Genomic DNA, 15,553 nt, shown 5'->3' with positions numbered 1-15,553 from the left:
CAACAGGCATACATATTTCTCAAAATTTCAACTGTCTATAAATGTTACGGAACTCTAAAAATCAATTAATTATATTACTGGCGTTGGATGAGGTCGTTATTTTGATCTCTGTGGCCTAATTCCGACACAAGGTAATATATTATATCTATGATATTAATGAATATGAGTACTTATTTACGCGATAGTACTCTAAATATAGTTCTAAAAAAACTATAAAATGTTGTGTGGTTTTATGAAACCACGGTAAAAGTGAAACTTGGGCACAAAATTATCGTATTTGTACGATAATAATTATCGTACGGTTCCGAACACTGCTTTATACCTACTCGGCAGCCGACCGTCACGCGACATGCGCTACACAGACCAAAAAGTTTGAGACGATGTAATAAAAGTTTCACTTTAAAAACACGCTTGAGTAAGATAAACTCATGATATCGTATTGTCACCGATCCTTGATAAGTGTACAAAGTTTGAATTAAATCTGTCCGTTTAAAGTGGGACAAAGTCGAGTCGAAAGGAGTCGGTTACATACAAACATAGATAATAAAAGTGTTTTAATATAAAGTAATATGCTACTAGCTGCTCCGCGCGGTTTCACCCCCGTGGCTCCACCCCTGTTGGTCGTAGCGTGATGATATATAGCCTTCCTCGATAAATGGGCTATCTAACACCGAAAGAATTTTTCAAATCGGACCAGTAGTTCCCGAGATTAGCGCGTTCAAACAAACAAACTCTTCAGCTTTATAATATTAGTATAGATATAGAGATGCATTCACAAGACGCTCGTAATAATTAAAGTTGTTGTTATTTTTTAGTTTATTTCACACGTGCGTAAGATTATAATGGGTATATTTTTTAGCATGTTACAATTATAATAAGGTGAATGCCGAAAATATACAATTAATTATATAAATATGTATACCTAATGTTCTTTTAGGCATTATTTTGTATCTAAACTAAAGGAGTTGGCAAACATCCATACTAATTTTATCTGTGAAAATTATTACTTAAAAGTATATTTGTTAAAATAAATAAGTAATATAGTAGTGATGAAATGTTGTAATTAAAATATAAACATTGTAATCTGATGGTTTTTGTGAGCAAACCCGTGGGAAATTGTATGTCCGACTATTAGATTAGCGAAATATATTATTATGAAAAAAATTGGTCTTTTTTTTAACCTACGATTCTAATTCAATAAAAAAATTATGTGAAAAGATTTTTTGTTATGAAGCAAATTTTTAATGAAATGCAGGTAACAGTTTGCTGGTTCAAAACATTAATTTAATTTGATATACCCACATGAGTATTGACTATTGAGTAGATGAATATTAACAGCTTCATACAACCAACTGATTAATTTTAACATTGTGAACGGTGAATCTATGGAAAAATCAAAAAATGGGGCCTCGGGTGAATTAACGAAAGAAATTCATAAAATTGCCAACTCAACTATGAGTGATAAATACTAATAGAAAACGTTTTTTTTTTTATAACTCTTGCGTAAAACAAGTAAACAAACCTCCATAGGTAGTACCTAAAACTTCCAGTGCTGTGCTGAACAGTGAATTTTCCCTATATTATGACTAGGGATATTGAATAAAATAATATTGGCAACATATTATATAAAGCACTGGCAGCGCCGCATCTACGAGACTTCTTTCGTGGCGCAAACGGGAAAGTCTCAAGTTTATGGTTTCAGTGTTGCCATTGCTACAAAAGATTGTTCTTATTTATTGAAAGGAAACGAAACACATTCAAACCATTTTATTCATCAGTCACTGCTTACATTAAAACTAAAGACAATCTTATAACAATTTCCATAAAATATCTTTACTCTATCTCTTACACAAAACAAAATTAAGCGACCCTAGAACTATCTTTAATTAAAAAAAGTACAAAACTTAATGAGAGCCATCAGACACAATTACCAGCTGCTTTCCTTGAGGGTCGTCATATCTGTCATTCGCTGGACAATTATAGAGACTGGTAACACCGTACGTCAATATCCCGAGACAGAAGAATGTTATCATCAAACCGGCCAGAATTTGCGAATTGAAATATGGCCCGCAGTGCACCGCTGGGCCGAAGCAGTGTGTGTCGTTGCCATCTGATGCATTTCGGAGAATGAGATCTGTGTGGAACGGCTGTATCTGTAAATAAATAACAGTTAAAAAACGCATTTTTGAATAGTTTAAAGAGAAAAAAAAACAGAGTTATAACAAAAAGAAATAGTAACGAACGAGTAAAAAAACACAAGTTTATATTCACCTGATATTGAGAAATGATGACAGAGCTACCATCCCTCGTGTTGACCAAAACGAGCGGTTCTCCACAAACATAGGACCAGCGCCACGGTGCACCGACACCGAGCTTCGTGCGACCAACTTCTTCACCGTATTCGAGAAGGGCTACATTATCTGTGCAAAAACCAGTGCTTGTTACGTTGACTTTTGAAATCATAAAACGCAATGTCCAATTGTATATTAATTAATCATGTTTGATCTTTATGTAAAAATGTTGCATTTATGATGTTTAGTGTTACTAAATTCTGAAAATGGATTCTTAGATATTATTTATTATTTTGCGGCTCTACTTTGCGGCGGCGCATCTTCATAGCACATATTACTCGCACCGCTACATAGCTTAGCAATGGTGGAAACGGTCACATAGTTTCATAGCATAGTTGCATAGCACATCTCTGGTGGAAAAGCACCCTAAAGTTTAAACAAAATTCGTTCGGTAAGTCAAAAGCTTCAATTGCATAATAAACCTACCAACAATCCATCCTTCATCTTTAAAAGAAAACGTGAACTCCAATTCGAAGTCAGTGTATGCCATTCTGGTGTTAAGATGTCTGCGCGTCCACGTCTCTTCAGCTACGAGTGGTATTTGACTCAATGTGGAGCGGCGAGTACCCAAGGTTGAATATACACCTACAGGATACAATATAATCTTATAGCAGTTAACCAAACTACTATAAAAGAGGAAATATTTGTATTTTTTACTATTTGTAACAAAAAAAGGGCGTGTGTGCCCAGCACACTTATAAGAAGTGAAACTTCTTTGGAATTTTACTCTCAACACTCATAAAGAAGTTTCATTTAAAAAGTTCGCGACAAAATTTTAAATGAGTTATTATTAAGCAGGAGTATGAAGAATGCTCTGAATATATTTTGTTGCTTCTGTAATTTATAAATAAGCTACATAGAATGAATTAAAATAACAAGCACGTACCAATCAAACGAAACAGACCTCCCGTACTAGTTATGGTAACACCAGGCGCACGTTTTTCAACGGCCGGCTTTATGGACATAAAATTAATTTTATCTATAACAATCGGATTCATTTTTCCAGTATAAAACGCCACAATGGGACCCGTAGCCATTCGCCTCATAACAAAATATACCTCGCGCATTATTAAATCATGACGTCTTAACGCCTCCGCTCTAGTTTCATTCGAAGAATCCATGAAATAAATGTAATAATGTTTGTAACGGTCCTTGTGTACTTGAATTTTGCTACTCGTACTACGTAAGTAAAACACGTTGTGTCTCTCATGCTGAAAAACTTGTTTTAACTGTTTGTATGGCTCTGCAACGCTAGGAAAATATTTTACTTTGCCATCAATCAAACCTTGGCGTAAGTTAAAAAACGGGGATCCGTGAGTGTCCTTTATACTTATATCTTCGACACTAAACTTTTCTTCTATGAACATTATGACGATTCTGCCATTTTTTAGCGCTTCGTGTATGATATCAAAGAAGACGATAGAGTCTACTTTATAAAATGGATTTGGGTCTACGATAACATGCGGTAGAACTGATTCAAAATCCAATATGAATACTGGCACAGAATCCATAGCAGAACCATAATTTAGTAGTCCTAAACCTATAAGAAGTCTGAGCCACATTTTGCACAGGTTTTATTAATTTTAACTCTATTGTATTTTGCTGCGATTTGACAACACGAGTATTCTTCTTTTCTTTTCTGTGTCACCAAGAAACAATAGAAAAAGTTAATATTCAAGATTAAGAACTATTGTATCTTATTTATTATTATTTTCATGTTCTTTGCTTCAATAAAAATTACTAAAATTACATTTCTGATTTAGCCGCAAAATATTTTCAATGAGAGATATAAAAATATTATTTATTTATTTAACAAGCGTGTATGGTAACCTTTATTTTTAGGGAAAATTTTGAAAATAAAAGATAATAATTTTTTTTGCATCTAGTAACACAGAAGTCAAAGACAAGCGTCAAATCAATCATATGATCACTTTTCACATGACCCATGGTCACTCGTCATCGCCCATTTTTCGTCTTTTTATGACAGTTTTGGGCTAAAACATTACTTTTAGTCCGTTACGTCCACATATTAGTCATTAAAAATGGCGTTTAGCCGTTTAGTGTTATCTTTTTTAGTGTTAAGTGTCGCATCTAGCTTTGCATCGGTGAGTGTGCCCGTAATCCTATGGGGGGATCTCGCTAAACCCTCGATAAAATCCAACCCCCTATCCGAGGTATCCGAACTCGAATTCGAAGATGTGCTGAAGAGCCAGTTGAACAATGACCCGTTCACGGTTGTTTTCGTCGACGAGACCCTTTCCGTCGAGGATCTGTCTCGCAAAAATTCCGAAGGAGAAACACCGTTCCCCTATTTGCACGCTAACATCGGTTCCGCGGTGTACTTACCGTCCGTAAAGAACGCTTTGGACGTCCTGAATAAGTTCTCCGACTCCAACAAAGCTGATCATGTGACGTTAACCGAAAACGGCTTATCCGCCGAAATCGAGAAGGACAGCGGCAAATTCCTCTTCATAACGCTGAAGGACGCACGGGAAGGTGAATCCAGGGCTGACATGTTGCGCCGCCACAACGATTTTATGGAGGAAATGGTCATGAAACTGCAAAAGAACTATGACAATGTTGTGTCTGTGTACACTGGTCGCTTTCCTTCATGGACTGTTCCCGAAGCCCACTCCCGCGTCCGTCGTCAAGCTGCACCAGCTACCTACCAAAACCCTGAGCTTAACGGTCTCCGTTTCTACACTAAGAACATTGTGATCACATCCAAGACTGGCATTACTCATTTACATGGAATCACCGCTAGCAACTCAGTAATTGACGCTACAGCAATGAACACAACCTTGGATTTTGGAGGCAATCAATCTATTGTTCTGTATTTCAAGCAGAACCAAGGATACTGGTTTATGGGTATGTTTCATTTAAATAATTGTAGTTATAAGCAAATTCCTGTAACTGAAATACTTAACAAAAATTAATTATCATTTGTATACAAGTTAAAAAATTCCAATTTTGCTATGTTTTTTCACAACAATAAGTTTGATGTGGTTGAAGGTTTTATCCCTATACAATAATTTATTTTAAATTTGATCCAATATGAAACTAAATTTTGTATTTGATATCTATTCTAAAATGTAATATGATATCAACAAGTCAATAAATGGGATGTTATAAGAATCAAGAACATCAAATATTTCAGTATAATAATATTTATTACATTCAACAAATACCTACATATCTACTCAAAATCTTACAAATTAATTTTTTACCATTTTTTTATGTAAATTTTGTTATGTCTCAGTATAGCTTAAAAACTCTTTTTATAACTCTAAATCAGAAGCGTAGCCTGCCTTGGCGGGGCCCCGTATAAAAATTTGTTTGGGGGCCCTTAGGAAGGGTAAAGATTTCTTACAAAAGCGCACGTTGGGGGCCCCCTTGGCGCGGGGGCCCCGTATAATTGATACGGCAGATACGGCGGTAGCTACGCCCCTGCTCTAAATAATTATGCGGGTATGCTGGCAAAACTTTGCCATGCTATTGCTATTATAGTTGAACCATAGATTTGAACAATGAACATCCAATACTGGTTTTTACTTCATTTATTACAATGACTGTTTCTGCATCAGTGAACATGTATAATAATCTATTTTGAATTGCTAAAGTAGAAGTTTATGCTATGTAAAAATAAATTAGAATTTTATATTTAAAGTTGAACATTATATCATTTGTTGTAGTTTGTTTTTCTAAAAAAGATAATTTGTATGTTAAAAAAAATATGTGTGGCACTCGAGGACTGCCGCGGTAAAGGCTATTGCATAGCATTGCATTGCTGTGCCGGTTGGAGTGGGGGGGTGTTAGGTTTTTTCGTAACAGAATTTTTACATTTGGTCGCCGCGCTCAAAGTCAGATAAAAGCTATGCAATAGCTTAAAAAAAATAATATAAATGAGTTCATTAATTTAATTTAAAAACTCCAATGCCAAAAACAGAGATAAAGTTAAAATTTAGATGACATGAACATTGAATTGAAAAATCCATACTAATATTATAAATGCGAAAGTAACTCTGTCTGTCTGTCTGTTACTCAATAACTACTGAACCAATTTGCATGAAGTTTGGTATGGAGATATTTTGATACCCGAGAAAGGACATAGGCTACCTTTTATTGCGAAATATGTACCACGGGCGAAGCGGGGGCGGACCGCTAGTAAAAAATAAATTTCACAAACAAAATACAATATGTTTATTTTAAAAGTTTTTAAAATGTTTGAATTTAATGGAAAGCTTATTAAAAATTAATAAATAATGAAGTAATTTAATGATGTTCATAGTTATTTTTAGTAGCACATCGTTAATTTCTAAGACAACAGAAACTTTACATGTCAAGATGACACTACCACACTTGTAGTTTGAAGCACCAATTATTTTTGCTTATAAGCCCTTACTTCAAACTTGGCATATTTCTGTTTTCCTTTGAAGTTAGAAATATGTAATGTTTTTCTTAAAGTACAAACTGGAGACTGTGGCTTTTCTCAACAAATGTTAAACTCACATAAACTATATGTAATGTTTTTCATACAGTGAGCTAACCAGTAACTTAATTTTTTATTCACAGAAATTTATACAAATTTAATATCTAATGGACATTATAATTTCAATTTTCACTGTATAAAGAAAAAACTATGAAGCAGGATTCGAACCTGCATTCTTCTACTCTTTCGGTTTTATGTGCCTATCTAAAATTAACATTTATCCCGTGAATAACAATCACACACACAACTTTATAAATGACCCGTAAGATAACTTATAGAGCACTAGCTTTCCACCCGCGGATTCGCCCGCGTCTTCAAGGAAAAACCTGCAAAGTTCCCATTCCCGTGCGATTTCCGGGATAAAATCTAATAGTTAATCCAAGTTACCCTCTATATGTGTGCTAAATTTCATTGTAATTGGTTCAGTAGTATTTGTGTGAAAGAGTAACAAACACACACATACACATCCTCACAAACTTTCGCATTTATAATATTAGTAGGATAGACACAATCCCCTTATTCCATGAATTACAGACACTTTTATGTTTACCATTATTAAAACCGCTTTTTTCAAATTTACAGACACAATCACATACAGCCAGACCCAACCCACCGCCTTTACCGAGGAACTGATGGGCCAGTCTGACGTGTACGCTCTCATGGGCTTCTCGTACCGTTGCGGACAGAACGCGACCTTCAACAGCGGCAATGATACCAATCAGATGACGCTCACTTTCCAAGATTTGAAGGTATGTTGACATATGTGATGGTGCATGGGTATTGAGGATTGCCTCTGTTTTTGTAGTTGGTTTTATATCCACAGGGTGTCCCACTATCGGTATACTAAGCGCGAAGAGACTTGTAGTTTTGCATACACTGATCACGTAAAAAATACTTAAACAAAAAAATTACGTCCAATTTTTTATTACTAAATTTTTCCTTAAAATCCATGTTTTCTTCTCCAACTTCGCGCTGCCAGCATATACCGCTTCATAAATGTGAGCATTTTATCAATGAAAACATAATAATAAAAGATAGAGCACGTGCGGGTGGCAAAGGTGGGCGGGCTGCTTGATGTCTATACATAGAGTTTTAAGAATTCATCTATTTGAAAAAAAGGCATGTCTGGAATTTTATAAGTATTTTTTACGTACTCAGCGTATGCAAAACTAAAACCTCCTTTGAGCTTAGTATACCAACGGTGGGAGACCCTGTATAGGCTAGTGTAGTTAGTAAGAGACTGATGCAAACATACATCAGTCAGAATCGACATTCGAAATCGAAAATTTAACAATAATTCCAAAAGTTTTCAAACTTCGGTCAATTGAATGGTTCATTGGGACGACAATAAATCTCATTTTGCAACCTTGTCCGCAGTCCGGAACATTGTTAAAATTGCAATTAAATGATTTTTTTGCTGTATGGTCGTGAAAAAAATTCCAAAAGTTCTTATCTCGAAAACTTCCCCAAGTTTGCAGAACTTTTGGAATTTTTTTCACGACCATACAGCAAAAAATAATTTAATTGCAGTTCCGGACTGCGGACAAGGTTGCAAAATGAGATTTATTGTCGTCCCAATGTACCAATCACTTGACCCAAGTTTGAAAACTTTTGGAATTATTGTGAATTGAATGTCTTAAATGACTGGAGTAACAGTTTGCATTTATTAGTGAGAGATTTTACTGCGAATACAATATTATTAGTATAGCTTGTCCGCAACCGCTGTACCTAGGGCGCGCCTAGGTTTTTTAAATTTCATTTTGAATCGACAAATAGCTGCAATCAAAATTTATGATCATCCTAAAACCTAATAATGGGCATTGTAATATTTAAAAAAACTAGCAGAAATTTAACACAAGAAAATAAGATAACGTATCATTCAAAATATGTCTTTATTCATTTCAGGTACAACCATTCTTCAGGGAAACAAACTCGAGCGACGCGCCACCATTCGGCGATTCTTTCAACTGCGTCGGTTTCTTCTCCGTCCCGATCTGGTCCGGTCTCTTTGTTGTGTTCATTCTCCTAGCTATCACCTTCTACGGCATCATGATGATGATGGACATCAGAACTATGGACCGCTTCGACGATCCAAAGGGCAAAACTATCACCATCAACGCAGAATAAGCTGGTTAGAACCTCTTTTGTGCCATACATTATTTTTTTTTGCTGGCCGAAAATTTTAAAAAGTTGTTTTGACGGATTCGTTTTATTAAAATGTCACTTTGACATTTGTGTTGGAGATATTGGCGCGATTTTTTTTTGCGATGAAATGTGATGGTACAAAAGGGAATTTTAACAGTAAGAGGTAACAAATTTAGCTCAAGTGAAATAGTATTAGTATAATACTTACAGATTGTAGAAAGCATTTTTATAAAGTCAGTTCCCGTTGAGTAATATTGATGGGCCAAAACAGTAATTATTTCTTACCAAAATATTTTTTTAGTCGTATTACGCTTTATATGGTTTTATTTTTATTGCTTTAAAGTGAACAGACAAAAAATTCATTAATTAATAAATTTTTTAACTGTTTTGGTGCTGACCATGGAGTATAGAATAGACTGGCGTTGCCAGATTAATAATTGAATTATAAAGTTACTAATAAAAACCGAAAACGTGCCTATCTTCAAACATTTATTCTATTGTATATTTGTGATAGAGTAGCTTAGGTATATAATAGTTGAAGCGTATAAAAGTATATATGTATGCACATAGAAATGATTAGAGCGCTTAGGCCTAAAATTTAAATACCCGAATATTTTCAAAGACAACGATTTCAATAATTCCGAGCTTTCGTATTCGCATAGTCGTATAATCGATTTTATTTAACGTCGAGAAATGTGTGCCCTCCATGCTAGTGCCAATTTCATTCCATATATTTCGTCTAAAAACTATGTATTATGTGTAAGAATTGTAATTAAGTGACCTTCACAATAATAAAGTAAACTATAATTCTAAATTGTAACAGATGGATGGTATTTATTGATTGTTGATAAATAATTTATTGTAAAGATGGATTACGTAAGCCATGGTTCGAACAAATTCAGGCTACAAAAAAAACAACTAACGTCAAAGGGGACATAACGCGGGAAAAATAAAACATGGCTGACGTAATGTAATCTGTCAAAACTTAGTTGTAAGCGAAAATATTACAGAAATCAAATAATTATATGGTTTATTGATTTATTTTCTTGTAAATATAATTTCCGATGTTTATTTTACAGCGTTTCTATATTGTTTTGTTGTTTTACAAGTATTAAATCGTGAGACCAATTTGTTTTTTTTTATTTTCTTTTTTCTTTCAGATTTACGTGTTCCTATGTAAGGACTAACATTTTATAAAGATATTCTAGTATTCTTAGTGACTGTATTGAAAAACATGTTATATTCGGTGAAAATAAAGCTTAATTATATTTAGAAACATTTGTTTTATGTAATGGTTATTATTACCAAATACCTATGGTTATTATTACAATGGTATGGTTATTATATTACAAACCCAAAATCCGAGAAGTCTAAAAACTCCGAAACAGCAAAGTAATAATAGTTATATGTATATTTATTAATTATCTATTTATATTTTTTCATACGAAAATATGATCTATTCCCGATTCATCCGGATAAATTTGATTAAATATTGAAATACCTATGATATTTTCCCCATTCATCCGAAGAGTAAATGGTATGTCCGATTCATCCGAGAGTTTTAAAGATAGTTATTAATAAAAAAAGTGATGGAGGGTTGACAAATAAAACAAATATTTTAATTATGTAAATATATATTATTTCTTTGTAAAACTTTAAATAGTAAGATGTAACATATAATATAACACCAGTAATACAGTACCATAAAAATCAACTTTAGGACTTATCTATTATTCTTCCTGTATAGGTTTGATACATATAAATCTGGATATACAACTATTTGTTAATTCTTTTTTAAGCTGTAAACAGTAACAAATACAATATTTAAATTACTACATTAGTAATAAAGTGTTACAAAATCAACTTTAATGCCTATTGCCCTTTTTGTAAGTATAGGTTTGATACATACAGATTTGGATAATAATATTTTTTAACTAATACACTCAAAAATCAACTTTAGGACTTATCTATTATTCTTCCTGCATAGGTTTGATACATATAAATCTGGATATACAACTATTTGTTAATTCTTTTTTAAGCTGTAAACAGTAACAAATACAATATTTAAATTACTACATTAGTAATAAAGTGTTACAAAATCAACTTTAATGCCTATTACCCTTTTTGTATAGGTTTGATACATACAGATTTGGATAATAATATTTTTTAAGTAATACACACAAAAATCAACTTTAGGACTTATCTATTATTCTTCCTGTATAGGTTTGATACATATAAATCGAAAGCCTATGATGTATAAATTTCAGACTTTAATATTAATAACTACGTTAAGTTGCAAATTTTTTCTAAGCAATGACCCAAGGTAATTTCACAGTTTTGATGCTGCGTAATTATATGAGCGAGACGTTTATCAAAATCTATGACATTTTTGTTTCTATATGAAATTGGAATACCCTGTTCAAATTGTTTTATTTTGAGATCAAATTCTTTTATATTTTTCAATAGGAGATCTAAAAATTTAATAAATGACGGTTTTGCATTCGATATTCCTTTATTTAACTTTGAATGCCACCCTTCTAAATGATTTGTGGTCCTGAATCTTTCACCGTAGAATGACCATTTTCCGAAAAAACTAGATTCAATCCAGGCGTTCACAAAGTAGTCATTAAAAGCTAATATTTGCCCGTTATTGGAACAATCTTCCATTATATATAAATAACCATCACTGATTAAGTGTTGTGGCAGAAGTGATAAAGCGCCACAGATTGCAACGTGAGCTTTATGTACGGGATTTTTATTTAATTTTAATTCTTTTGCTTTTTTTCTTAGAGCACTTTTAAAATGAAAATAACAACCTACAATTTTACAATTAGGCATTATTTTTTGCATTGCGTTCATAGCTGCTGCCTCGTAATCAGATTGAAATTTTTTTGGATTCCAATCCGGCACTTGCGACTTTATTATTTGAAAAAGGATTTCATAAGTAGCCTGTTTCTTATTTAATAATAACGCGTATACCAGCGGGACAACGTTAGATGTTTCTTCGGAACTACCCAAATCTCCATGGATTGTGTAAAGTTGGTAGAAGGGCTTAGGACATATTTTAAACGTACCATCTGCAAAAATATGTTCAACTGTTGCTAGTAAGTGCTTCGCATTATGTGTTCCAAATACTATGATTCTGTTCCTTTGGTCTGTATAGTCAGCCAGCAATATTTTGTCTTTATATGCATCTGGGATTTCAACGGCAGAAGCAGTTTGAAATGTGGTTCTTTTCACTCCCAGTGCTTTATTTCTGGAATGGTATAAACTGTTCTTTATTGATGTAAACTTCGGTATTGTTGCTACTAGGTCGAGGCCAAAATCAGCGAGCGAAGACATCTCATTGTTGAATAACGTTGGTATTGGGTCTGATTTCGTTGCAGCTAATTTTCGGCATTGGTTCAGTTGTTTCTTTATTATGTTGGCAGCAAAATTTGGTTGGCATGTATGAGGATCATCACTCACAACTAGATTGTTTTTTGTGACTACACGTCCACGACATTTCCGAGTTTGCCACTTCACACAACACCAAACAGTTGTACCGTTTTTGTTTTCGCGTTTTTTGTTATGCTGATAGCCACCACGCAATAAAAGAAGTCCTCCTCGTTCTGATTGCTCAAAAACTAATTGAGTCTGACTGGAACTACTAGGTTCACAAGTAGAATCCATGATAAACTAATCCAAATCGTAGGCAAAACAACAAATCCGATCACGAGCAAGGGTCAAATGTTCAGAAAGTGATTACAGTAAGTGATAGTAGAGATGTTTCCTGATCGCGAGCGAAAAGTCAACTAAATTTTCATTTATGCAAAATATGTGACATAATTTTTAAAAAGAAGGGTGGTTTTGCGTTATGATGCCGACAAAAGCAAAGTTAAAAACTTTTTACATTGTCTTTTTAAAATTAACAATTACATTTAAATAACAATATTTTAACAAATACTAATCCATTCCGAAAACTCTCACCAGTGTTATCTATCCCATCATAAAACCCCTTTTATGCAATATAGAGCTCGTATTTTTAAATACCTACCTGACGCTCTGTAGCCCTTTTGTTCGGTTGCCGACTGCAAAATTCTCGTAATAAGAACAATTGGTTAGGCACACTTATTAACATTTTTTTGTTAATATATAATGGAAGAAGGGAAAAGGTATTATAAAAATATGGTATCTACCTATATATATATATATATTTTTTTTTTACAGGTTGGTCGTGTCACCTGACCGACGACAAATAAAAGATTTTGAATATTAGAAGATATTATTTTTGTAGTAAGTAGGTAATGTTTTTCTTTTTAGTTTTTTTTTGGGCATTTTAGATAATGTAGGAATAGATTCGTACAGTTTATCTTATAAAAATAAATTTAAAAAAAACCGACTTCCAAAAGGTAAAAATAATAAACCTTCCCGACTTCTAACACGTACTTAGAAGTCGGACAGGTATATTCAATTCACTTTTTAGTGTTGTAAGAAGGGTACAACACGAAATTTCAAGCGAGAATTCGTTACGTATGTAGGTACTTCTTCTTCTTTTAAAAGTCGGTTAGTCTCTATCTACATTCGTATGCAAAGTTACAACACGATACGTGCAGTAGAAGTTAGTGTACATCGTCTCGCAAGTTCGAGAAATCGACCGATTGTCTCCGCCTGGAAACTACTGGATCGATTTCAAATATTCTTGAAATGGGCCCACTCGGAATATATTTCGGGTCGAATGTAAAAAGAATCACATCAATCGGTCAACGCGTTTGGGCGCTATCGATGTACAAACACACAAAAAAACACAACTCGGCAGTTGAGACCCTCCTCCTTTTTGGGAAGTCAGTTAAAAAGTGAAAAAATATTGTAAAAAAGTGAGTACTTGTATTTATACATACATATAATTTGTAATACCTAATACAGTATATTAAAAATATGAGTTAATATATTTTAAAATATTTTTTCTGCTATCTATACTTTTTCTTGTCTTATTTAAGGATATTTTCATGCCGGATGAAAAGGGAATATTTTTTCGGATGAATTGGTAATTATATAATTATAATTTGGATTTCGGATGAATCGGGAATATTTTTTCGGATGAATCGGGAACTAAAATAATTCGGATGAGTTTTGCGGATGAATCGGTAATAGATCGAAAATATCTTACATAGTACATACCTACTTATAGGTAATGGTGAATGTTCAACATCCAGAACCAAATAAATGCAAAATCATGATATGGTGTTGGTGCATTTAGGTTTTCAACATTTCATTTTTCACCAAAAAGGTTAGGCGGTCTAAGGATTAAAGAGTTTAAGAGTTTCAATTTTTTCCGAACATTGATTAAAAACTAAGTGCCTAAGTAGTTACCTAATTAGTATGATTGTTCAAAATTGCTTATAAAAGAAGACCAACTGAAAAATTCCTGTTAGGTGTTAAGGATCTAAAATTCAGTCAGGCAAACACGATATAGTTACAAGGTTATTTTAGTAAGGGAAAATAATTAGAATATTCTCCCAATGTCATCTCGTTATGCAATAGCGCTAAACATGACCTCGATATCCTATTTAGATCTTTGAGGTTACTGGTCGAATTGAAATTTGAATGTTCATAAGTACATAGTACTTACTACAATTTGAACTCTTTAAAAATAATAAGGACGCCATCTATGAACTCAAAAACCTAGCAAACTACGCTAAAATACCTAAAAAATTGGAATGCATTCAATTAATTTTCCTCGCATTTGCTAAATCTAAAGCCTGAAAAAAGCTAATATTGATGTTGAGTTGAGCTACATTAGTAAGGGGAATTACGTCTGATCGAAGTTGATTAACAAAAAAAAAAAATCTGGGATCTTGCTGAGCTCGAAAGCATAAAAAAACTAGTACTTAAATATACCTACTCAAAGCTGTTGGTGTGTGAGGACATCCTCACTTAGTGGTAAGTATAAAAATAGTGTCTACCTATTTTCAGGCCTACCAAAATATATAGTTAGGTACACGAACATAGGTACATAGTATAAAACAAAGTCGCTTTCTCTGACCCTAGTTATGCTTAAATCTTTAAAACTACGCAACGGATTTTTATGCGTTTATTTTAATAGATAAGAGGAAGGTATATAATTTATAAGGTTTTAGACAAAGCGGGCGAAACCGCGGGCAGAAAGCATATGTATATGGCTAGGTAATCGGTCAATGTATTTCAGAAGAGTTTGGTTACAATTATTTAATTTTTAATTAATACCTATGTATTGCTTGAGCGCAGAACCGAGGGGTCCTGGGTTCGATTCCCGGTGGAGACGAAGAAAAAAAAATATCTCGGTCTGGCAGGACACAGAAGGCTGATCACCTACTTGTCCCTAAAGAAAATCGATCAGTGAAACAGATGTATGAATAATGCATCTGCCCCTTACCCCACTACGGGGACACGGGACTTCACTTATTATAGCTTCCGCTCGTGGCTTAGCGCCCATTATCTAAAACTTTGAATCACAGGAATCACTACATATCTAAGCTACGTATCTATTAAAAACCGCTTCATAAAACGACGGACGGGCAGCGAAAGCGACTTTGTATACTAGGTATGT

At 33.7% G+C, this 15,553-nt stretch overlaps 3 protein-coding genes across 3 annotated transcripts; 1 reads left to right on the top strand and 2 right to left on the bottom strand.

The window, feature by feature from the left end:
- Positions 1-1,904: 1,904 nt before the first annotated feature.
- Positions 1,905-3,948, bottom strand: LOC149896151 (V-type proton ATPase subunit S1-like). The gene is made up of 4 exons (XM_090117901.1): positions 3,238-3,948; positions 2,778-2,936; positions 2,272-2,420; positions 1,905-2,153 (listed from the first exon to the last, which is right to left on the bottom strand). The coding sequence occupies exons 1-4, from the start codon at positions 3,911-3,913 to the stop codon at positions 1,905-1,907; spliced, it is 1,233 nt and encodes a 410-aa protein (XP_089974027.1). The 5' UTR covers positions 3,914-3,948.
- A 330-nt stretch (positions 3,949-4,278) lies between these two features.
- VhaAC45 (Vacuolar H[+] ATPase AC45 accessory subunit) lies at positions 4,279-10,113 on the top strand. The gene is made up of 3 exons (XM_090118178.1): positions 4,279-5,219; positions 7,423-7,589; positions 8,746-10,113. The coding sequence occupies exons 1-3, from the start codon at positions 4,394-4,396 to the stop codon at positions 8,965-8,967; spliced, it is 1,215 nt and encodes a 404-aa protein (XP_089974304.1). The 5' UTR covers positions 4,279-4,393; the 3' UTR covers positions 8,968-10,113.
- A 469-nt stretch (positions 10,114-10,582) lies between these two features.
- LOC149896149 (uncharacterized) lies at positions 10,583-12,696 on the bottom strand. Its single transcript, XM_090118180.1, has one exon. It carries the CDS (start codon positions 12,655-12,657, stop codon positions 11,269-11,271), a length of 1,389 nt encoding a protein of 462 aa, XP_089974306.1. The 5' UTR covers positions 12,658-12,696; the 3' UTR covers positions 10,583-11,268.
- Positions 12,697-15,553: the final 2,857 nt, after the last annotated feature.

The sequence above is a fragment of the Colias eurytheme genome, chromosome 29, assembly GCF_061535395.1.
Source record: "Colias eurytheme isolate Ceu_HAF_F1 chromosome 29, ilColEury1 Martin Lab GWU primary, whole genome shotgun sequence".
Classification (NCBI taxonomy): domain Eukaryota; kingdom Metazoa; phylum Arthropoda; class Insecta; order Lepidoptera; family Pieridae; genus Colias; species Colias eurytheme.
This window is presented reverse-complemented; position numbering and strand designations above follow the sequence as displayed.

Coding starts and splice junctions, on each gene's coding strand:
- VhaAC45 (XM_090118178.1), top strand. CDS start 4,394: ATGGCGTTTAGCCGTTTAGTGTTATCTTTTTTAGTGTTAAGTGTCGCA. Junction 5,220..7,422: donor CCAAGGATACTGGTTTATGG/GTATGTTTCATT, acceptor TCAAATTTACAG/ACACAATCACATACAGCCAG. Junction 7,590..8,745: donor TCACTTTCCAAGATTTGAAG/GTATGTTGACAT, acceptor TATTCATTTCAG/GTACAACCATTCTTCAGGGA.
- LOC149896149 (XM_090118180.1), bottom strand. CDS start 12,657: ATGGATTCTACTTGTGAACCTAGTAGTTCCAGTCAGACTCAATTAGTT.
- LOC149896151 (XM_090117901.1), bottom strand. CDS start 3,913: ATGTGGCTCAGACTTCTTATAGGTTTAGGACTACTAAATTATGGTTCT. Junction 2,937..3,237: donor AGGTCTGTTTCGTTTGATTG/GTACGTGCTTGT, acceptor TGTATCCTGTAG/GTGTATATTCAACCTTGGGT. Junction 2,421..2,777: donor AGATGAAGGATGGATTGTTG/GTAGGTTTATTA, acceptor GTTTTTGCACAG/ATAATGTAGCCCTTCTCGAA.